Below are 24,755 nucleotides of genomic sequence, written 5' to 3'. Positions count from 1 at the left end.
TGTCTTGTGTGTGTTACGGAAAGCGTCGTGGGGGCTGTCAAACTGGGTTCAGTCGGTGTGTCAAGTTAGGAACTTGCAAGAGGTGGAAGTGATGGCGCTAATTAATCACTTTAATTAATGGGGTTGCGGAATTAATTTTAAGAATGTGGTTTTGTTAATTCCGGAATTTACAGGTTTATTTTTGGAGGAAATTTGAAGCGCCTACTTAAAACATTAAAATTAATAATAATCAGTGCCTAAAAAGTTGGGATTTTGATTTTAGTCCAGTTACTCGGGGTTTTTAGTTCCGAATTCTTTACAACTGAACCGATTGACGTGAAATTTTACTGAATGAGGGGAATGCCTCAAGGAACAAAACTTATATAGTGCCGAAGTGTGCTTTTGCCCTGGGGGTGGTTCCCACCCCATCTTGGGGGTGGAAATTTTTACGCCCAAAATAACCACAGGAATCGATAGAGGAGTCAATGTTAAATAACAAATGTTATATAAAGTTTTTTGGATAATCCAATACTTTCCGAGTAATTCGTCATTGAAAATGTTGATTTTTTACTGAAAAAGTGCTCGTTTTCTTGCAAATAACTCTGAAACCATTGGATTTATCAAAAAAGTTGTAATAAACAAAAAGAAAGGTAATAAAAAACAAATCTAACAGCATTATTTTGATTTTCTCTAATTGCAATATAAACCGAGTTATGGATTATTAAACATTATTATATATTAGCTAAAATCTAAATTGAAACCAGTTAACGTTAAATAACGCCAAAACCATAAATATTAGGAAAAAACTATTTGACTACCTTTTTTTAAGTACTTTGAAAAGTCTTTAAAATGAGCTGTTTTAAAGGTCTTTAGAATCAAAATTAACGAAAATATGATCAAAATAACATGATAGTCTCATTTTTTTAAAGAAAAAATTAATGAACAAATCAGTGCCTTTGGCGACAGAATTGAAATTAAATGCAATCCATTTACAGATTTCTTCATTTATGTTCTAAGAATATGTTCTGGGTCTTTGGCTGACATACAAAGCATGATTTCGAAAAAAAACTTAATTTTTGAAAATGTTAATTTTTCACATTTAAAAAAAAATCGATTTTTACGCTGTAACTTAAAAATTAAAGGGTGTACGAAAAAAATAACAGGGTAAAAAAATTTTGCTTTATTTTTGATGAAGATTTTGCTTTTTTTATTCCTCTAAAATTAATATTAATCGAGATATCGCCATTTTAAGTTATCATATGAATTAGAGAACCACCCTTTTCGAGCCCTTTAAACCCTGCAAACATAAAACTGAAGGGCTTAAAAAAGATCATCTCGATAGTTCACGTAGCCCTTTCAATTCTCTGCAAAATAAGCCTTTGTGCGATTAAAAATCTTAAAAAGTAAGAAAGTTATCGCCAAAAAAATAAACACGTGTATACGTGATAATTTCAGGAAATTTAGGTCAAACAAGAATTTTGAAGCATTTAGATCTTTTTTGTATATATACGTATTTAGTATGTGTACAAACACAAATATGGATGGGAAACAAACATATTAATATAACGGACTGGGGATGGTTAAAAAAAGAAGATTTATTGGAACCAATAAAAATGCGTAGTTTGCCTGCTCCGGAAGAATTGCTGAAAATGATTTTTTGCAATTGCAAAAAAGATTGCGGAGCAAATTGTAGCTGCCGGAAGTTCAATTTATTTTGCAATTCAACATGTGGAACATGCTCCGGCGACAATTGCCTAAATTCTCCTCCAATCTTCGAAGAGGACGAGCATGATTGTGAAGAGAATAGCAGTGACGACGAATAATCATTTACATATAATTATAATGTTTTTTTGTATTTATTATTATTAAAAAGGAAAATAAAAACTTATAAAATAATTTTCATTTTGTGTGTGGGTAATTTTTAAGGGTTGAAAAGTTGCAATCAATTCAAAATTATTTTATAAGAAGGGAATAAATGTTTATTAATACGAATGCACATTTAAAATGTTTCTACTCTTTCAATAATATTTTTTCATTTTAATTTCGAAAGAAGGGGTATTTTTCAAGGGTTGAAAAGTTGCAATCGATAATAAAGATTTTTTAATCAAGAAATCAATTTTAATTTGATAAAAATGCATGATTAAAACGTTTCAAGTTTTTAAAGGTTTTTCCGGGTTGAAAATTTGGGATACATTAAGTCTCATGTTAGATAGCACTTGAAATTGTTCATACTGCATAAATAAAAGAAATTATTACATAAAATGCTTAAATTTGTATTTTTTCTTTTTTTCCAATAAGGGGTGGTTTTCACTCCTTAAGAACAAAAAGCACAGCTAGCGCATATATAAGTTTTGAAGATGAGCCTAATTCTAAATTTTGAGAAAAATTGATGCAGTTATAAAAAATTCGGAGGATTTTCGACTACAGTAACTGGGCTATTTGGGCGATTTTACCGATCGAATTTTGCCTGTTTCTCGGAGAGAAATTGAGATGCAGGTAAACTGAGGTTATTTTCAAATTCCACGTATCCAATGTTCGAAGTATACAGGATATCCCACGAAGAGGAGCACAAACTTTATGAAGATGTTCCTCAGGTAAAATGTAAAGAAGGTTATAGAGACCTTCGTGTGGAATTGTACCCTTTTCGAAATATGGACCTTCAATATTTTTTACAAATAAAGTTAGTTTTTTAATATTTTTTGAACACGTAGTAGTAGCTTCACAAAATTTTATTTTAAATGCCTGCATTTAATACTTACAAAACAGTGCCGTAAATATGGAGATTTTTTGAAATATTTATACTAAAACTGCATATTTACAAAAAACTTTTCTGTCATTTGTTTCTTTGTTTTTTTGTATCATAGTCAATTAGATAACTACATTTTTTAAATTTATATTAGTATTATGTCGCCTATTATTAATTTGCAGCTTCATATTATTTTATTATAAGGTAAGAGTTCCAACATTCGGCGGTAGATTTGAGATTTTCACTTAATAATGTCACAATGCGTGTTTTTTAAAGATCAAGTGGTGTCAAAATGAAAAAAGGAAAATTCTGGCTCCATATTTTTTAACCCATTTTCATTTTTCAACTAAGAAAACACCTCATTCTGATTTTATTTGGTCTTTAGAGCTTACTACCATTTCGAAACAAACACCCATACCGTAGGCGTTCAATTTCATCCGAAAGCAAAGGCAGACGCGTACAGAACCCATAATTGTTTTTATATATTACAATTAACATGCTTCGTCACTCAAGACGACCGAAAGCCAACAAAACCGTAACCAAACAAGGCACGGGGCTGCTTATATTTAGATTAATTTATTGTTTGCGCCAGACCCGATTCCTTCAGGTATACACGGACGGATAGAAAATGCGTGCGGGAAATCAGACATCGATCTAGCTAATAACGTAATTGGGCTGACTTTAAAGCGGCCGTGTTTGCCCGGAATCTCACCGGATTATTAAGAGACCGTCACAATGGCTGTTGAGTTGATTCTAACGAATGCCTTTGGATTCTGTTTGTCTAAAACATTTGCCGGAGCCGTAAGTAGCGCTGATTATAGTCTGGCGGGGGAGAGAGGGGGCGTTCAACAAGTAAAGTGATTTTCGCCATTAGCGGGAAAGACGCGGAAAATCGGGGCAGACCGGGCAGTCGAGCGAGAGTTTCCGCACAGATGATTCTCCGCGATGTTGCGTAGATATCGAGTAGCTCGGAAAAATTAACCTATAAGGATGCTAATTAGTACCTAGAGTTCTTCATGATTTCCTGCAGGTCGCCAAATGTCCTTAATTTTATACCTTTGTATATTTTCGCAAAATTGACGATATTTTTGCACAATGCGACATTAGCGTCTTGAAAAAAATAGCCAGATTCTCGATCTTACGTGGTATGCATGCATTTTACATAAAAAAGTAGATGCAGATAAGACAAACATATATTTTATGTATGGACATGCCAATGGCAATGGACTTAAAACTCGTGATCCATACTGAGGTTTACCCTGACTGTCGCCGGTCTTCATTAATGACTTCCAGACAAACTTGGTAAAAAACCTATCGACTTGGAAGACCTATATCTGTTTTCAAACTCGAAGTAGGAGAGCAACTTTTGTAAGTGGGAGAAAACTCTGGAACTACCGTTAGGCGAAATACGGCTCATGTAGCTATTAACAGAATAACCCCTGCTGCAGCATCTACAAACTGCTGTTAAAGTCACACATCAACAAAACTTTAATTTAAATGTCTTAATTAATATTAGGAGGCAGAGTAATAAGACCTATTGTATTGCATAATCAATTAAATTGTCTGCATATTACTTTTTCAGGAATGTGTTATCAGTGTTATCACAACTACTTGAAGACACGCCACTGAATACGGACGTGGTTTGTGGTTTATGCGTTATGGTGTCTCTCTTCATGTCTTGCAACCGCTTAGGAAGTATCTAAACGAAACTTACAGATAAAAGTAGATTGAACGTGATAGACTACCACCTAGATCGCCAGAGCTGAATATGTTGGACTTCTTTATTTGAGGCTACTTTATACAGAATTAGTTGAGAACTTGCAAATTCTTCAATAGTTTTTTAATTTTTAACGCCCTGTGTGAAACGAATTCATAGGAACATTGTTTACCTACAGTTGGTGTTGTCATATGCGTTCTATCAAAATTGATTTTAAAAGAGATAAGTGTATCTTTCCTTTGCAATTCACTCTGGTTTTTACAATTTATCGAAAATTTTAGTGACGCAGAAGTAGAAGTACTCGAAATCCCTAAATCTCCACCTCTGAATTATTTTATTTGATTAAGCAATGCCCTGTGCTAAATTTGAATTGATTTGGTAAACCCATTTGAAAGATGATAAATAAAAAATAATCTTTGTACGAAAACTATAACACCCTGTAGGTACCTCCAAAACAAAACATTTATGGACTTATGTCCATACGAACTTTTTTTTAGAGCACTTATTGTTTTTAGAATTTTCTACACCCTGTATCCAGGGTGATTTATAAACGGTGACCAAAAATGAAACCTTGTATTTTTTGTAACTTTTCGTTAAAAAGATACAGGGTGTTAAACTTAAAAAAATATTTTTAATTTTTTTAAATAATTTCAAAACTAGTTAGTGAAATAATTTGAAATGGGGCACAAGTATTTATTTACGTAAACATTGTCCAAAGTCGGAGGCTTTTTTCCTAATATTTAGATGCTTCTGTGGCGGAGATACAGGGTATCGGCCGCATATTCTTCTAAATAAAATTGTACGCCACTGCTTTACGGTAACAATCATGATTTTAATTTTCTACAAATTACTATTCTCTTATATTTTCGAAAAAAAACTGACTTTCGAGTAAAAATTAAAAACGAATTGAAAACACACGTCGATATTCGAATAAAATTTCAAATATTTCGAATTTTCACCACCAAGAACGGCGGTGACAGCATTTTTAGCATTAAGGCGATGTTTCGCATTGTATTAGCTATGTTCTGTCCAAATTTTGTTCGTGCAACTCTCTTGGTTTCGACAATGCAATACTGTTTTCGACTACGAAAATTGAATAATTTCAAATATTTCGAATTTTCACCACCAAGAACGGCGCACACTGGGATTTGTGAAGTTTTTTTTTTCAAAATTCCAGAGGATGGCCAGATTTCAGCCGATTTTTATACATTTCTTTCTAAAATACTCGTAAAGACTTGTACTTTCATGTCCAAGTGCTATAAATTTGATTTGGGTCATATCGATTGAGTTTTGAGAGGTTAGGTTGCCAAATTTCAATCATTTTTGTACTTTTAAGTAAGGATTTTGCAAGTAATTAGTAAAATTTAAATATTCGATTTTTGGTTTTATAAATGGCTAAAATTGACTTGAAAGTTATACCAAAACTTAACTAAATAAGCTTTTTAAATCGTAAAATTAACCTAATAATAATAAGTGACCTAGCGGTCGCGAAAAATAAAAAAGTTATTGGATAATTTATTGTTTAGGATAATTATTTTATTTTTATTTTACAAAAACATTAAGAGCAATAAAAGTATGTATATTAATTTCTTTTTTATTTAATTTTTAAATAATAAGTTTTTCGTTATTTTCGACAAGTTCTTGAGTTGAAATAAGCGTTTCATCATCAATTTCGGATGGAACATTCCGACATTCATCTGAGCATGAGCACGCACAGACTGCACAGAATTCCAGGTTCGATGACAAACAGTTACAATTTTTCGTAGAGCATTTTTCACTACATGACAAAATATTTTTGGAGCATATCTAACGCAGTTTCTCCTTCGAAATAATTAAAATCCAAACAACCATTTTCGAGTTTACATCCATGTGTCAATGGATCTAGAGTTACAATGTCACTATTTGTAGACTGCTTTTTTTACTTGCTTTAGATCTTCAATAAAATAATTGACCGATACCAAAAAAATATATCTTAAAGTAGATGATCTGCCGATTATTATGCTTTTTTTTAGAATTAAACTCTGTTCAGTAGTTCTTGAGAAAAAAAATCCGAAAGTTTGTCGATTTCGTAACTTTTTTTACATTAAATTGTAAATATCTCGGAAACGAAACATTTTTCGAATTTTTGTCAAAGAACAAAAAGTGTTTATTTTGGTCCATTTTACAATAAAAATCTTTTTCGTTTTCAAAGCCATTCGGCGAGTAATTTTTTTTACAACTTTTTTGTTTACAACAATTGACTGACCACGCCGAAAAATATGTTATCAGAAAAATGCACTTTATAAAATAAAAAAAAGTTTCATGCTGTAGGTTTTTGTTTAAAAAATTTAGTCGGTTACCTTCATTTAGAAGCATCTTTTTAGGGCTCGCCTACTAAAAGTCGCAAAAATTTTCCGATTACCTAATAGTACGACAAACACGAAAATATCCCCAGTTTGTCAGCGTCTGTCTCATTTAATTTTCGAGATACAGACAAAAACTCATAAGAAATAACTACAATCTTTAAAAACATTTTCTTTTAATTGTACATTTTGTATTGCCCTGTACAAAACCGACTAGAATTTAGCGGATTTTCCGGCACGCAGTTATTTAATTTTAAATCGGTTACAGCCCGGCTGCATCTAAATCACTCGTAGTAATTACTTGGCAAAGCAAAATCAAGTGTCGAGCCAAACAGATACCTACAAATTAGTAAATATTTTATGCCGCGAAGTTGGAGCCGAGCTGAGAATTTGCCGATAAACAGACCCAATGCATTTAACTTGCCTTCCGAATTAAGATTCCGAAAACTAATCCAAGAGGTGCTGGATAGATATTTTACGATTGCTGGTTAAATTATTGGACGAGACTAAACTTTTAACTCTCGATTACCGTGATGCGACTGATGCCCAAAACCGGTTGCCTAATTGAACTCTAAATGTAAAAATAATAATTTATCGGCGTAGTAGGCAAACGAAAAAGACCTAAAGGGTAAATTGAAAAATAACAGCATTAGCGTTGACTGAAAAACTTCTATTAGCCCCGATTGACTTTCCCAATAGTTTCTGAGGGTTATGGAACTGGTTTACAACTGTATTTGGCTTTTTATTAATAAGTGGTGGGATATAAGAGGGGTTTTTATTATTGTAATGTTAAACGTACATCAATTTTATTAATAGTACAGTCATTGAAGCTGAATATCAGCTGTAGCCTCCGAATTCTTTGAAACTCCATGGATTTGCATGAAAATTTAGAATAAGGCTCAAGTTCAAAAGTGACTTAAGCCCGATTGACGCTTTTTGTTTTTTAGGGGTAAAAACTACCCCTAAGTGAAAAAATTGAAAAATTAAATTTTAAGCATTTTATTGTTAAAAAACTTGTTCAAGCACAAAGATTAAATAATGTTCCATGTTCTCGAATATATTTGACCTTTTCGACCATTTATTTAACCCTTAAAAACTACCCCTATGCAAAAAATAATGATAAAAAAATACTTTTTAAAGATTTGGAATGATTAAATCGTGGAATTATTTAAAATAAAAATTACCTTATAGCTAATAAAAGAATTTTTCCCTTTCAAGCCTTAAAAACCACCCCTGTATTGACAAAAATGATAAAAAATTACTTTTTAAAAGCTTGGAATGATTTAACGGTGCAATTATTTAAAATAAAAATTCCCTCATTGCTTATGAAAGAATTTGTATCTCATAACACCTTTCAACCCTTATAAATCATCTCTGTGCTAAAAAAATGATAAAAAAATTACGTTTTAAATCTTGGAATGCTATAATTGTGCAATAATTTAAAACAAAAATTCCCTTATATTGTTTGTTTTGCTCCAAAAATGAAAAAGCCTATATTGCTTCGAAAAATTGTCATTGGTTTTTTTACCATAACTCGGTTAATTTTAAAGCTATAGTATCCTACAAAAAAGCATTTTAAAGATTATTTCAAGATCTGTAAGATCGTTTGCATACAACACCTTTTAAGTCCTTCGTTTTTTAAAGTGAAAGGATCGAAGGACTCGAGACTGATCGTTTTTTCACTAAAATGGATACTTCAAGCGGCGATATCTCCTTTATTTTTTATGCTATAGGAATAAAAAAAAGCAAAATATTTGTTTAAAAAAAAAGCTACATTTTTGTTGTCTATCATTTTTTACGTATCTTTCATAGTTTCAGAGTTATTATATAAATAAGGCAATTTTTTTTGAATAATGAAAAATACGTTTTCAACTTTTACCATACATTATTAAAAAAAAATACGCATTCAAAACCGATCTAACTTCAGGATAGCATGAAAAACACTAAAACAAAACTAATTGTAAAGGGTCTACGATTAATTTTAATTCTGATGGAAATGGTACTGCTCATTTTTCCTGAAAAAATATGAGCAACTCATCTGTTTTTGACGATAACTTCTTCAATTTTGCTCTAATTAGCTTCTATAAGTGCTCATTTTGAACGTCTTTTTGAGTACTACAAAAAACTCCAGGAGCGTTATTCACATAAAATTTATCCTTTTTCCGTTATTTGACGTTGAATACATCAATTCGGGTATTCCCCCCAAAACAAGTCCCTTTCCATCCACCAACCATATTTCGCTTTGTATAGGACGTACAACACTTTTTAACGATTTTCTTTGTTTATTTATAAGCTACAATTTTGTACATTACACTTTTTTAATAAAATGTGTAGTTTTTAAGTCATTCGCGAAAAATACTTTGAAAAAGTGTTTTTTTCACTCAAAATTACAAGTTTTCAATCGTGAATAACTAAAAAACTATTGATTTCTCGAAAAAATTCTTCGAATATTTTTTGCTCTAAATTTAATTCTCTTTCGATTTTCAGCGTTATTAAAAAAAAATCCCACCCCCGAGAAGGGGTGTCAACCCCCAACAGGGTGGAAGCGTCAGTCGGCGCTATGTCACTAATGTTCATTGACCTTTTCTCTAACTATCTGCCATATTTCATGTCGATCGGTTCAGTTTCAAAGAATTCGAAGGTAAAAAGCTTCAATGACTGTACTATAAGGTAATGTAATGAATTGCTTAAAACCGTTTTTCTCGGAAATGGAGCATTTTATCCAAAGGAACAAAGAGTACCTTTTTTGTAAAGGAAATGAAGATCGGTCATACGTTGGCATCTGAATATGAAAATTGAGACAAATAAAAAAAATAAGGGCAAATTTATTAGGGCATGTTTATTTGAAAAAAATATTCTTATTTTTGGCAATATAATCAAGTGGTACATTATTGGACACTAATTATGAGACACCCTGTATGTGTAATATCCAACAATTTTAATTAAATCTGTGATTTACATACATGTAAAATCTCAACTTTTTGATGTTTAATTAACGCAGCGGCATCTTCATCTCTACATTACTTTGACGTTGGGTAACCAGTAAACGGGCGAACGATTTTCCCGAGTTAGTCTCGACTTAGAGATACGTATGTGTGGTCTTAAGCACGTCTAGTGCAGCCAACATTGATTTATCATATGATTTATCTAAATTTGTTGATAGTGCGGGATGATGATGGATGCCTCGTCTTGTCGGGATTTCAGTGCATAGAATGCATCGTTNTAAAGATTTGGAATGATTAAATCGTGCAATTATTTAAAATAAAAGTTACCTTATTGCTAATAAAATAATTTTTCCCTTTCAACCCCTAAAAACCTCTCCTGTATTGACAAAAATGATGAAAAATTACTTTTTAAAAGCTTGGAATGCTTTAACGGTGCAATTATTTAAAATAAAAATTACCTCATTGCTTATGAAAGAATTTGTATCTCATAACACCTTTCAACCCTTATAAATCATCTCTGTGCTAAAAAAATGATGAAAAAAATTACGTTTTAAATCTTGGAATGCTATAATTGTGCAATAATTTAAAATAAAAATTCCCTTATATTGTTTATGAAAGAATATTTTACTTTTTCCATTTTCAACTCTTATAAACTACCCTTTTGCCAATATTAATGAAAAATATTTTTATTGAATCCTAACATTTTGCTCCAAAAATGAAAAAGCCTATATTGCTTCGAAAAAATGTCATTGGTTTTTTTACCATAACTCGATTAATTTTGAAGCTATAGTATCCTACAAAAAAGCATTTTAAAGATAATTTCAAGATCTGTAAGATCGTTTGCATATAAAACCTTTTAAGTCCTTCGTTTTTTAAAGTGAAAGGATCGAAGGGCTCGAGACAGGTCGTTTTTTCACTAAAATGGATACTTCAAGCGGCGATATCTCCTTTATTTTTTATGCCATAGGAATAAAAAAAGCAAAATATTTGTTGAAAAAGGAGCTACATTTTTGTTGTCTATCATTTTTTACGTATCTTTCATAGTTTCAGAGTTATTATATAAATAATGCAATTTTTTTTGAATAATGAAAAATACGTTTTCAACTTTTACCATATATTATTAATAAAAAATACGCATTCAAAACCGATCTAACTTCAGGATAGCATGAAACACATTAAAACAAAACTAATTGTAAAGGGTCTACGATTAATTTTAATTCTGATGGAAATGGTACTGCTCATTTTTCCTGAAAAAATATGAGCAACTCATCTGTTTTTGACGATAACTTCTTGAATTTTGCTCTAATTAACTTCTATAAGTTTTGAACGTCTTTTTGAGTATTACAAAAAACTCCAGGAGCGTTATTCACATAAAATTAATCCTTTTTCCGTTATTTGACGTTGTATACATCGATTCGAGTATTACCCCCAAAACAAGTGCCTTTCCATCCACTAACCATATTTCGTTTTGTACAGGACGTACAACACTTTTTAACGATTTTCTTTGTTTATTTATAAGCTACAATTTTGTACATTACACTTTTTTTAATAAAATGCGTAGTTTTTAAGTCATTCGCGAAAAATACTTTGAAAAAGTGTTTTTTTCACTCAAAATTACAAGTTTTCAATCGTGAATAACTAAAAAACTATTGTATTCTCGAAAAAATTCTTCGAATATTTTTTGATCAAAATTTAATTCTCTTTCGATTTTCAGCGTTATTTAAAAAAAAAATTACCCCCGAGAAGGGGTGTCAACCCCCAACAGAGTGGAAGCGTCAGTCAGCGCTATGTCACTAATGTTCATTAACCTTTTCTCTAACTATCTGCCAAATTTCAAGTCGATCGATTCAATTTCAAAGAATTCGGAGGTGAAAAGCTTCAATGACTACTATAGGGTAATGTCAAGGACATTTAAATAAAGGGGACTATGCATGTCACAGTCTATCTCATATGTTGAGTGAAGCTAGACAAGGGGAAAGCAGAGGGCTTTATTTTCATCCAACTGATGCGCGCGATTACATCTCCAATGTCGTACATTTTGGATGGGTCAAAATAAAATATTTTATAGTCCTAAGTCAATATATTTCAACAGCTACTCAGTATTTTTATAATAAATATATATAATATTTTTATAACTTCTTGGAATCCCAATAACTGTAACCATTTCTTTCTTGTTGCACCATCCCCAAGCATCCTAAAAACGTTCACATTTCACTTTTAGAATACTGAGGCAAATTTTCAGTGAGACATAAAAATATATTCCCAAAGGAGAACATCAAATGGTTGAATGAATGCAACTTTCAGTTGATTGCATCTTCGGTATTTTTATGTATAAGTGAACCACCACCATATTTTTGCTGTTGTATTTATTCAGTTTTTATGCTCGTGCATTTAGTAAAATTGTAAATATATTTTTGAAAAGGTTTTTGTCGTAGAGGAAAATGAAAATGATGAATGATTAAAATTTGTAATGTTGGGTATAAGGGATAACATTGAAATACCTATAAATATATTAAATATAAATAATGTCTGTAACTTATTTGTGGTGCAGCATTTTCCTTTGATTTTAATGGCCAAACGTGGTTCATATTATTGTTTTCTTACTATTTCAGCAAAAATTTTAAAAAAATACCAAGTCAGNATTTTTGTTGTCTATCATTTTTTACGTATCTTTCATAGTTTCAGAGTTATTATATAAATAAGGCAATTTTTTTTGAATAATGAAAAATACGTTTTCAACTTTTACCATACATTATTAAAAAAAAATACGCATTCAAAACCGATCTAACTTCAGGATAGCATGAAAAACACTAAAACAAAACTAATTGTAAAGGGTCTACGATTAATTTTAATTCTGATGGAAATGGTACTGCTCATTTTTCCTGAAAAAATATGAGCAACTCATCTGTTTTTGACGATAACTTCTTCAATTTTGCTCTAATTAGCTTCTATAAGTGCTCATTTTGAACGTCTTTTTGAGTACTACAAAAAACTCCAGGAGCGTTATTCACATAAAATTTATCCTTTTTCCGTTATTTGACGTTGAATACATCAATTCGGGTATTCCCCCCAAAACAAGTCCCTTTCCATCCACCAACCATATTTCGCTTTGTATAGGACGTACAACACTTTTTAACGATTTTCTTTGTTTATTTATAAGCTACAATTTTGTACATTACACTTTTTTAATAAAATGTGTAGTTTTTAAGTCATTCGCGAAAAATACTTTGAAAAAGTGTTTTTTTCACTCAAAATTACAAGTTTTCAATCGTGAATAACTAAAAAACTATTGATTTCTCGAAAAAATTCTTCGAATATTTTTTGCTCTAAATTTAATTCTCTTTCGATTTTCAGCGTTATTAAAAAAAAATCCCACCCCCGAGAAGGGGTGTCAACCCCCAACAGGGTGGAAGCGTCAGTCGGCGCTATGTCACTAATGTTCATTGACCTTTTCTCTAACTATCTGCCATATTTCATGTCGATCGGTTCAGTTTCAAAGAATTCGAAGGTAAAAAGCTTCAATGACTGTACTATAAGGTAATGTAATGAATTGCTTAAAACCGTTTTTCTCGGAAATGGAGCATTTTATCCAAAGGAACAAAGAGTACCTTTTTTGTAAAGGAAATGAAGATCGGTCATACGTTGGCATCTGAATATGAAAATTGAGACAAATAAAAAAAATAAGGGCAAATTTATTAGGGCATGTTTATTTGAAAAAAATATTCTTATTTTTGGCAATATAATCAAGTGGTACATTATTGGACACTAATTATGAGACACCCTGTATGTGTAATATCCAACAATTTTAATTAAATCTGTGATTTACATACATGTAAAATCTCAACTTTTTGATGTTTAATTAACGCAGCGGCATCTTCATCTCTACATTACTTTGACGTTGGGTAACCAGTAAACGGGCGAACGATTTTCCCGAGTTAGTCTCGACTTAGAGATACGTATGTGTGGTCTTAAGCACGTCTAGTGCAGCCAACATTGATTTATCATATGATTTATCTAAATTTGTTGATAGTGCGGGATGATGATGGATGCCTCGTCTTGTCGGGATTTCAGTGCATAGAATGCATCGTTTTGTGGGGGAAGTTCGCCTCACTAGAGACTCATTCGTCATATTAACAATGCACAACTTCTTAATTCGCAAGTATGCACATCTGATAGTCCTGGAATAAATTAAGATAGTCGGTCTCGAGATCGACCTCCTTTCATTGTCGGAAAATATAGAAATTACAACAGTATCGACCTGAATTTGTCAAATATTTGAAAAATACAACAAAAATGATTTCATGTATTTCATGTATGTCATTTATACAGATTTCTTTTTTCCGGAAACATGGTGTATTTGGGTTAAAACGACAGAGGTGTGCGCTGAATCGAGTTTTTGTAGCATTATCTTAAAATACACGGTTCCTATATTAACAATATGAATTATTAATTGCACTAAAGGAAAATATTCATGGCCGGCAGCAAACTTATTAACGCGGGATCTTGAGATGCCGATCACCCCCTGCGCCACTTTGTATCTGTCGGACAAGACAGGACTATTTGCATTCTGAATTGTAATTTACATTCCCCAGACATTATTCAAATAATCATCATTTATTATGTATATTTTAAATATTCGTCGACTGGCCTTAATTTTTAAATCCCCTTTTACGTGCTGGCCGATAGATTTTCGCCGTTTTCAGACGTTTCTTTTCTTATTAAAATCCTCTGTTTTTATCATCCGCCTCCTCCAGGTTCTTAATTCAATTAGGACTCGAAGTCTGACGATCGCGATAAGGATTATAATTGTTATTATCGGGGAAAAGAAACAGCTTTATTACGAAGTTCCTATAGTGGCAGCCGCGATTTCTTGTAACTTTCCGAGTCAACTCTGAATAGATCTAATGAAGTTAACGAGAAATTTCAGAGGCAGAGTTAAAAACGTGTACCTAGAACTTTATAATTATTCGTTATAAAACTGTACTAATAAAAATTGTATGTAAAATTAAGCACTAGATCATCGGTGATTTTGACGTCACCGGGAACATGCATCGACTTTTCTGTCATAGTTGTCAAAAAAATGTAAAAAATTGTCTTTTATGTCTTACTGACGACTATTTCAAACAATCATAGTCTCTTCTGTACCTTAAAAAACGTACCTACTCTTTATTAATCTTTTTCTACTTACTTAGAGCGTTTTTTTCTCAAAAAAAAACACATCGATAAACACGTAAAATTCACCAAAGTACCTTCGGTATAACGTGAATCGTTTTAGTTCCAATTCATTCGTTGTTAAATTATGATTGGATACGGAGATAAAATCCCTATCAACAAGAGGTATGTGACTTATTTCACCATAATAATCCAGACCAGATAATTACTTACTCGAGCTACAATAAGTATGAGAATCGAGTTTTTGGATGTAATATGCCAGTGCCTGATTTACAGTGGTGGGGGCCTGTAGGCTGAAAATTGGTGGGGGTCTATTCTAGAAAAAAAATATCCCAAAAAAAAATTGAATTAAATAAAAGTAAATTTTAACCCACTTTCCCTAGGGACACAAGATGTATAACTAGAAATGAAGAATTAAAAGCCACTTACCTTTGGGGTAATACGATGTAATTAGATTTTTAAAGCAAAAAACGTCGTTTTAAACAGTAAATTAGGTATTACTGGTAAAATAAAAAAAAAACTATTAATATAAACACGTTATTTTAAAACCAGTTTTCTAAAGGGGCGCAAGGTTCCAAAAAGCTTTAATTTTGCTACCCACATAATAAATAAATTTAAAAAAATAGTTTTCATAAAAAAAATTTTTGTTAACATGGTGGGGGCCTGTAGGCTGCAGCCTACACCAGCCTATAGGTAAATCAGGCACTGTAATATGTATAATAGTATTATTTTTTAACATTAAATTACATATTACATTTTAAAACACGTAAAAAACATCAAAAAAACTCGATTCTCATTAAAATAAACTTTATACATAAAATATATGTCATTTCCTGAATTTTTTTACATAAAAATATTGTTTTTTAAGAAAATTGTTTATTGGTTCCATCGTCAACAATTATTTCTGGAAAAAATGCGAAAAAAATTTTTTCTTACAAAATGAATAGTTTATATCAAATTAATAATTAATTATTGCAAAATGGACCGTGCAGTTTTTTTTTCATGCATTTTCATGCACTACCCCAGATTAAAGAAAAAACGTTAAAATTGGTCCACAATTACCGGAGATATCGCAAAATTTTCGGGCAGTTAAGATTTGAAGTTTCAGAACGTTTCTGTCTTATTTCCCCCGCCACATTCCAGATGTAAAAATGTATTCGAGGACGTTTTCTAAAGGGTTAAAAATTACTATAAAATGCATTTTTTTATATCTTTAACCGTTATTCTGAAGTTTAAGGGTTGATTGATTTATTCCCGAAATTTCAAATATTAATGTTTATAAATAAACAAGTTATGAATTTAAAAAAAAAACGCTATCTCGGCTTAAAATGGTCCTAGAACAATTTTATTCATTCTTCGCAAAGTTATTAACAAAAAACCATATAAACAAATTATACTATTTCTTTATACGCCGTTTTGAGGGGTTAACCTATGAAATTACAATTTCCAATTGCATATCTTGAAAATATAAGTCAAGACGAAACAAATGAGCCCTCATAAGGCCCTTTATTATATCGCTAACAACCGCGTTTTTTCAATTAAAAAAATGCTATTTCTAATAATCAAATGCAAGAACTCGTAAACAAATAAATATTTTTTTACCAAATTTTCAGGGTTTCTTAAACGCAACAAAATACAACTTTTACTGCAGTTTAGAGACGATTTATGCTCTTTTCTTCTATTTATAGCAAATTCAAATTTCTCTGGTTTTTTGCAATTATTTAAACAAATTGTTAATGGATTTTAATTTAGCAGGTCTCAAATAAAGTGTTTTTTGAAAAGCTTATAAGTATAAATAAAAGCAAAAACTCCTATTGGAGCGCTTTTTAATACAGCTAAAAAACTCCATTTTTGGTAATTTTTACATTATAATCATTGGTTAAACAACGATCTTGTTGATTTAAACCGATACTTTTTGGGAATTATTATTTCTTTTTGCCTAAACTAACGATTAAACCAAGATTCAATCTGAAACGAATTACCTTTTGATTTACATGTATTACAAATTTCATTTACTGGGCTACATTGTGCAATGGTTAATAGGGGCCCTTTTGAACATTTGCTGTAATAAAATAAAAAGTAGTACTGTAGTAGGATCGTATTCGATGCAAAGTAATAAATCATTGCCGGTCAAGGGATCCAGTACAATACGGGTTTAAGGGGTTTAGAAATTGAATAATTTCTTTATACATTATGAAGAGACAAAGGGATCAGTTCACGTCTACAAAAATTCCTTTATTCTCTAAACTATTTATTTTAAATATAATTTATTATAAATCCAACTTGTTTTTTAAATTCCACATATGTACTACATTTTACCTCTGTACGCGCCACTGTTGTTCACTTGTTTTTTGGAGGCGGTCTCTGATTTACGACCAAGCTTGCCAGGTTACTATTTGACGTATAACCGACCACTTCGTACACTCGATGCACCTGGGCGACTACAGATACTATCAGAACACGGTGCGTATGCAGCTATATTTCAGATTTTACATTCAGTTTCATTTTAAATTTGAAATGGTTCATCTTACGTCTCCTAAAAATGATGACACGATTTTCCTTTGATAAAAGACCGGCAATTTTTTACTGTACTTTGCATCGAATACGATCCTACTACTATAAATTATTGCTTTCATTTAATTTCTCCATTTTTTGACAACTATGACAAAAAAGTAGGTACATATGTATATATCGCTTAATTCGTCTTTAGAAGGGCTAGGTATCTATTTATACTATAAAATATACAGCGACCTATTAAAAAAATGTCGGTAATGTTATAGGTCTGTCAAAAATGGCTCAAAAAAATAGAAAACATTTTATAAAAGTGACAAAGTGACACTAATTAATCTAAACATGATCTGCTAGACCGCTATCACAGTTCTCAACACACGGTGACTATGTGATTAATGTGATTGGTTAAACCAAAACAGGTCGTTATGAATCCACAATTTTTCGTAGATTTACATCAAGAAGAGTACAAACACATAAACTATTAGGAGTACAACGTAAAAACTAACAATACATCGTAAAAAAACATACATTCAAGCGCGTGACCTTCAATTTACAATTTTTTATGTATAAAAACCATTGCAAACGTGTTATAAATTTATTTGTTACTCTTTGCTAGGGCACAGAATCTCCTTTCCTTGTCGTTACTTTTTCTCTGTACCTTTTTTTGCTTTTCAACAAACTCATCATAGCGGCGAATCTCATGAGCGTCCAATTTACAAGAAACAAAATTACTTAACCGATAGACGTGTTCATAGCTTGCCAGGGTCGGGTTTGCATACAAAGACGGTTCTTAATGCGTTTACCTTAAAGGGCGGGAAATAAATCATGCAGGAAATGTGTGGATAGAGCGTTGAAAAAAGTGGCGGATTCTCCCTTACGGCGCGTACGTGTGCAATAAAGTTCCCGCGGACGTATATATTTTTCCCCAAAGGAGCCGGAGGAGATACTCTTGGAAACCTAGTCGATTTAATTTCTAGCTTTTTTTTCAGCGCGGGAAAGAGAGGAAGAGCCTTTCTGTACAAGAAAGAAAATTGAAAATGAAACATCGGTTTGAGAAAATCCCACATGATTTACAGGGAGTAAAGAAATAAGTGCGAATAATTTCTTCATCATATTTTTGATCTTGTTCTTGGTCTTCTTCTTCTTCTTCGGTTGCAAAGAGTATAAATAACTACTCCTACCCGCAAAGAAACATGTCTTGTATTGTATATTAATGTATCATTTGTTTAATACAAAATTGAATCGTTCGTAAGTTTAACCAACCAGACATAGGTCCGTTTGGGACTTATTGATGGTCGTCATAGGTATGTTAGAACGATCCAGCTACTTACGAGGAGATGTGTATACACAGAGCGTAGGTGCTGGCTCCATCTATCGTGCTACTTCCCACCTACGCCATTCTGTGACCTACAATTTTCTTTCAAGAAAACATAAGTTTGATTATAATGTGCTACATTTGTCTTGAATAATTCCTTCGTTAATACTAAATTTTAAATACATATATTTTAAGGAACTGGTAGTTTTGAAACAAATATGTTTGCAGTTTATGCTGAACTGTAAGAGATATTGTAGCTAAAGTCCGAGATAATAAATTTCAAAACAATAAAAGATTTGAATTAAATTATATATTTTACAAATAATATAAATTCTAAGAAAAATTATAGATAGCAAATATTTCACATAGTTTGATGAAAGTATACATATTTGAATAGAATAAAAACATTATCGGCCAATAAATTTTTTTTCAGTGTATAAGTAATTTATTGCACAACCTTTTTCTATCGCCAGTATGTTACGTTACAATTTTCCAGTAAATGTCTTTTCGGTAGTAATCTCAGTTTTGTAACTTTCCCCGTATTTAAAGAAAGGCGCAGTGATTTTTTCGACATAAAAGACCTCAAACCCCACCAAAAATCACCGTCCTTATTTTTTGGCACTTATTTATTTACACTCTGTATTTAATATGGCGAAAGGAGCATCACTTTCCGACATATCCCCTAACGCATCAGTAGTACCCTGTATATTAATAATAAATAATTTATTCGTATTATTTATGCATTATATGGCCGATAAATGTTTTTGTGCAAAAAAATGTCGCTTTTAGAGTTGAAAGCAAAACAGTTACTCTCGAGAGACGGCCTCCGGCAACAGTGTGCCATTTTCTGCTCTTGATGTATAAATAGCTCTCACATTTCGAGTAAAATGGTCCTGAATATCATTACGAAAGATGAATTTATGGAAATAGGATCGCATAAAATTATCGAGAATTATTTATATAAATGTATTTAGTTAATGGCTGAAATTGTCTTTTACGTGCCTTATCCAATTTGTCTTTGCTAAAAATCCGAGCTTTAAATTATACCATACTCATTTCTAACTCTATATTTTGTAAGTGTCAATTCATGAACTGAGTAGTACGCGACACAAAAATGATTTACTCTCTTTGGTGGTGTTACTGTATGCGATCCGTTTGCGAATATCACGTATTGTAATACTAAACTAAGTAATACTCTAATTAAAAGTTTATAACAAGGTGAAAATGGAAGAATTATCCAATTTACAAACTACATACAAGCTAGTTAACCATAGCTTGCCTCGTTTATTTCATTATATTTTCTCTACATTAAACAACAAATGAAAAATTTATTTCGAGATATGATTTTAATTAAAAATCAAACTCGACCAAAACTAAAACATTTGCCTTTCCTCATTTATATTACACGCTTTTGCTTGTATTAACCTGACCTTTATTAACATTTGTAAACCAGTTTTATCCTGTAAATACACAGAACACGGAACTACAGTTGACAATGGAATTAAAGACTTAGCTCCGGCAACTTCTCTATTATTAATCTACAATTGCATTGTAAATACAGATTAAAGCAGTTAGAGCTGCATATTATATTAGTTGTAGAAACAAACATGCTTTAATAAACGGGTGAAATGGTATCATTACATAAAAAAATACTCCGTATTCAAATGGTATCAAATTAAATTAAGAGGCCTGCTTACCTAATTAAGAATTTGATTTTAAGATAATTCCACTGAAATAATAATATACCGCTCCCTACACGCACAGTCGTAGACTTTTGGACTCGACAGTAATTTGAGATAAGCATTAAAACATTTAGAGCTTGAAACTTTGGTCTTCTTATAAAACTATATGTACTTAACTTTTCTTGACGGAAGAAATAGCTAGCTAAATGTATTTCTTTTATTTCAGAAACATGAAGCCCTCCATGGTCAACAGCAGTACTACTTCCGTCTTGGTCCTAGTTTTAGTTGGAATTGTTTTATTTGTAACGACAACGAATGCAGCTCCACATAGCCCCAAATTCTAGTGAGTTGTTGACATTTAATAGATATAGACATGCAATAATAATTTTTAATGATTTTTCAAATGCGTTTAAAGATTTCTGGTCTTCAATTTTAATTATTTGCTTATCTATTTAATTTTAATTCACCTAACGAGAAAAAATCCTTTTTTGGAATGAATAAAATACAGATATAAATACATTAAAGAATAAAGGAAATAATAGTTAAATAAAACAGTAAATAGTGCAAGGAGAGCAACAGATCAAATGAAGTCAAAACAATTACAATTATAACATAAAGGTAAATAGTAAAGATAAAGAACAAATAAAACGATGTTAATATACAGGGTGATCCATTAACTGTACGGAGCGGCTGTATATAGGAAACTAGACGTGCTACAATTATGAGGTAAAAAAAATCTATTAACAAATACAGCCTCCTAATTCCTCATACCTAATAGTCCAGGCGATATCTGTTTCGGGTTGGGTAAAACGCATATGATCGGAGATTTTTGCTTTAACGGCTTCTAAATAACATCAGAAATGATAATTTTTCTATGCAAATAAAAAAAACGTGGGCTTAACAGTTATTGCAAAAAGTATAAAAAATAGCAAAAAAATTCTTCTTTTTTTCTTGGATTTCTCGTCGATAACTTAGCAACTATTCATTTTAGACAAAAATGGAAGAGGAAAAAAGTTTTGTAATTAAATTTTGAACAAGATAGAGTTAGTTGCAATTCAAAAAAAACAATTATTGTTATTACATAAATCGGAAAAATCATTTAAAAAATTGCAAAAAATGCTAGTTTATTTGTCAATTTTTCTCAGACACTTGAATAATACCTAGGATCTTCATACTTTTCCCAATTAAATTTCTTAGTACATAGAATCATCACACCAAATTTCATCCAATTCGGTTCGATAGTTTTTATATAATAATTGTTTAAATTTTTTATTTGTTTTTAAATTAAAAAATTTTCAAAATCAAATTTCTAAAAATCTAAAGCCTTTGAATATTTGAAAATTTCATCACAAAAAGAAGAGCTCTCAAGCTTTAAAATGCTTTTTGAAAAATTCAAATCGGACGATTAGGTGAGCCGTGGTGATTGTTTAAACATTTTCGCAATGTTCACGCAATAATAAACAATTGCAATAATTTAATGTTTTTTTCAATTTTTTTATGAATTTTTTTGCTATTTTTTTAATACTTTTTTGCAATAACAATTAAGCCCACGTTTTTTTTATTTGCATAGAAAAATTATCATTTCTTATGTTATTTAGAAGCTGTTAAAGCAAAAATCTCCGATCATATGCGTTTTACCCAAGTATACCTTTTTTAAAACAGATACCGCCTGGACTATAATGAATTTTGTGAAAATAATCTTAGAAAATTGATAAGAAAATCCTTTATTTGTATATACTTCAGGGGGTTTTTAATCGATAGATGTTTGTATTAATTGATTTTAGATTCATTTAAATATTTAACAGTATTTAACAGCAAAAAAACAACGGAATGTTTAAGGTGTTAACGATTTTTATGTTGTAGTTAAAAAACTTCTCAACTCCAAGAAAAATCACTTCATATAAAATTCCATAAAAATATCCTTAAAAGTGACTCGAAGTTATCTTGAAAAGTGAAATTAAGAAAAATATTTTGAAGGCCCATAAGATTTTTAGGGTGTTTCCTAACTCTTTATCTACATCACAAAATAAAAATAGGTTTCAAAAAATGATACTGTTCTTAATAAAACAGAACTGATTCCCAAAAGTCAAAATTGTTACACCTACGATTAAAACGTCATTAATTTTAGATTTAGATCTTGATAGAAAATTAACACGGCTTTGCTGTAATGGTATACTACCACAGCAATCCATTGTTTTATAGCTAATTCAATTTATCGGCAATAGCGTGATCGCAACAATTTAATTTATATGCTATATATTTATGCATGGGTTCAAAGGTAACTCTCTGTACTGGGTGTATTATTTTGACCCCAAAATAAAAATTGTGTACAATTTATATGATCTTATTGCATCTTTTTTTGTCTTTAAGTAACTTAGCTAAGTACTTTAAATACTAAGTACATTAAATATATACAATGTATAATAGGCTCCAACCTCCAACATAATTTATTTTTGTACGTACCAACTACGGTTATTGTATATAGAATTTTACATAGAATTTTATGTGCAAATTTTTAAATACATATATGAAAATAACCTATAAAGTATAAGTAAACTAAAAAAATATATTACTGTTACCTAAGGTCACTGACCTTGAGCTCACTCACTGTTCCTATAAAGAAATGTTCAGAATTTTATAAAAATAAAAATGTTTCAGTTTTATATGTAGAAATTATACTGAATTATACCCAATCATACGGGACAAAATATAGTTACCTAACCTACCTATTAAGAGATATTAATATATTTGTACGGAACGAACCATTTTAATTATAATTTCATATAAAATAACTATGTAAGTACCTAAAACATTACACCGTCTTATAAGGCTTCTAGTATTTAGCATATAAACTATTACTCTATTGTTTTAATAAACCCTTTTAATACCCTTTTTCTTGATGGTAAACTTTAATAGCTCTGCTTGAAAATCCCGTTCAGTCTGAATCTTCAAATTGTGCACAAACAAACACCGTTCTGCCCATATCACAAGTTTTTTATCCTTAGGACACAAATGAAATGAAAATTTTTGTCTTGTTTAGCACTATAAAAATTATTTCAAATTGCTACACCACACCTACGACTGGCATTTTTACGTGGTAAATAAATAGTTTATAATAAACACTACACAATTAACTTGTAAAAAAACTATTATTAATGACTAATTAATTATTCAAAATACACAACCCACTATGAAAGATTTACTTAGATACTTTGAAACACATAACACATATAAAATTACTGGTCAAATCGAATGTAAACAAACATGAATCCTAGAGGTTAAGAAACTTGTGACGTAATATGAGTTAAGCCACGCCCATACTCGACCGTCTTTTTTTACTGACCGTGGTGCTCATTCCTAACCACAGACAATAGCTTGTCCGTGTCCTAACAATTGAAATGAAAACTTGTAAATTCCTTTACTTCTGTTCTGAAAATATTGTGTTACATATCCCAACTACCCCGAAGGCAAACCGCAGACATTTCACACATTGTAATGCACATCATCATCCCTCTCGGCATTCACCACCAGCCCTCCCAATCCCAATGGCGTTACAAGTATGACGTGCCGGCTCAACCAGCTTTCAATTATGCATATAATATCGGGTACAGCGGCGGAAGTGCAGAGAACGACTTGAGGGATGAGCAAAGTTCTTACAAGAAGTAATCCCTCCTACTTACTATCGGCACACCGCGATTGTATCACATAATCCCTTAATTACGTTTTTAGGCTTTGAGGCAACTTGTTGAGTTACCTGTTAAACGGAAAATTTGTCGATGATGATAAATATTCGATAAAGCGCGCGCGCGTAAGAGATACGGGCAAAAGAATTGAATTGTAATCTCACTCAAATTAATCCAAACTAATACATGCAACATAGAATTTGACATATCATGTAAAGGAAATTCACTCTTAAAAGGACGGGATTTTGTACAAAAAATATCGTGAGTCACGAAATGGTACCCCGGCAAGTGTTGCTCTAGCTCTAGCGGCCGCGCCACTATTCCATGGCTAGAAATTGCCTCAATGATTTGGGATCGAGGGGTTTATCCCTCTTTATCCTGCCTCATCTCGTGTAGGCCTGGACAGCCTTCGTAGATGGGCCCCATCCGTCGTCTACCCCGACCGCAAATGCGGCCGGTGTAGGCGCTTTGTGGGACCTCCTTTTGTCCTGGCTGGGCCCCGCCGGCTAGGGCCCTTTCTTCTGGCGCTCTTCTTGCTTCGCCGGCTCGTCTGTGTAAACCCCGGGGGTAGTGTCATGTTTATGTGTGGTATGGTTGGGTAGGGTAGTGCGGCTATGCAGCCTGGGATGCGCTTTGCTAAGGTGGCCCTTAGGCTAGCGCGGG

At 31.7% G+C, this 24,755-nt stretch overlaps 1 protein-coding gene across 2 annotated transcripts in view; it reads left to right on the top strand.

Moving 5' to 3' along the window:
* The window catches only part of LOC108906342 (diuretic hormone class 2), a 109,635-nt gene that overhangs the window by 64,920 nt on the left and 19,960 nt on the right, over positions 1–24,755 (top strand). For both annotated transcript variants that reach the window (XM_018709574.2, XM_023456148.1), the window contains exon 2: positions 20,636–20,752. In XM_018709574.2, the coding sequence (XP_018565090.1) occupies positions 20,640–20,752 (113 nt within the window). In that variant the 5' untranslated portion in view covers positions 20,636–20,639. The remainder of the gene's footprint in view (positions 1–20,635; positions 20,753–24,755) is intronic.

This window comes from Anoplophora glabripennis, unplaced genomic scaffold (genome assembly GCF_000390285.2).
Source record: "Anoplophora glabripennis isolate ALB-LARVAE unplaced genomic scaffold, Agla_2.0 scaffold139, whole genome shotgun sequence".
In the NCBI taxonomy this organism is placed as follows: Eukaryota; Metazoa; Arthropoda; class Insecta; order Coleoptera; family Cerambycidae; genus Anoplophora; species Anoplophora glabripennis.
Note: the sequence above shows the minus strand (reverse complement) of the source record. Positions and strands in the feature narration are given on the sequence as shown.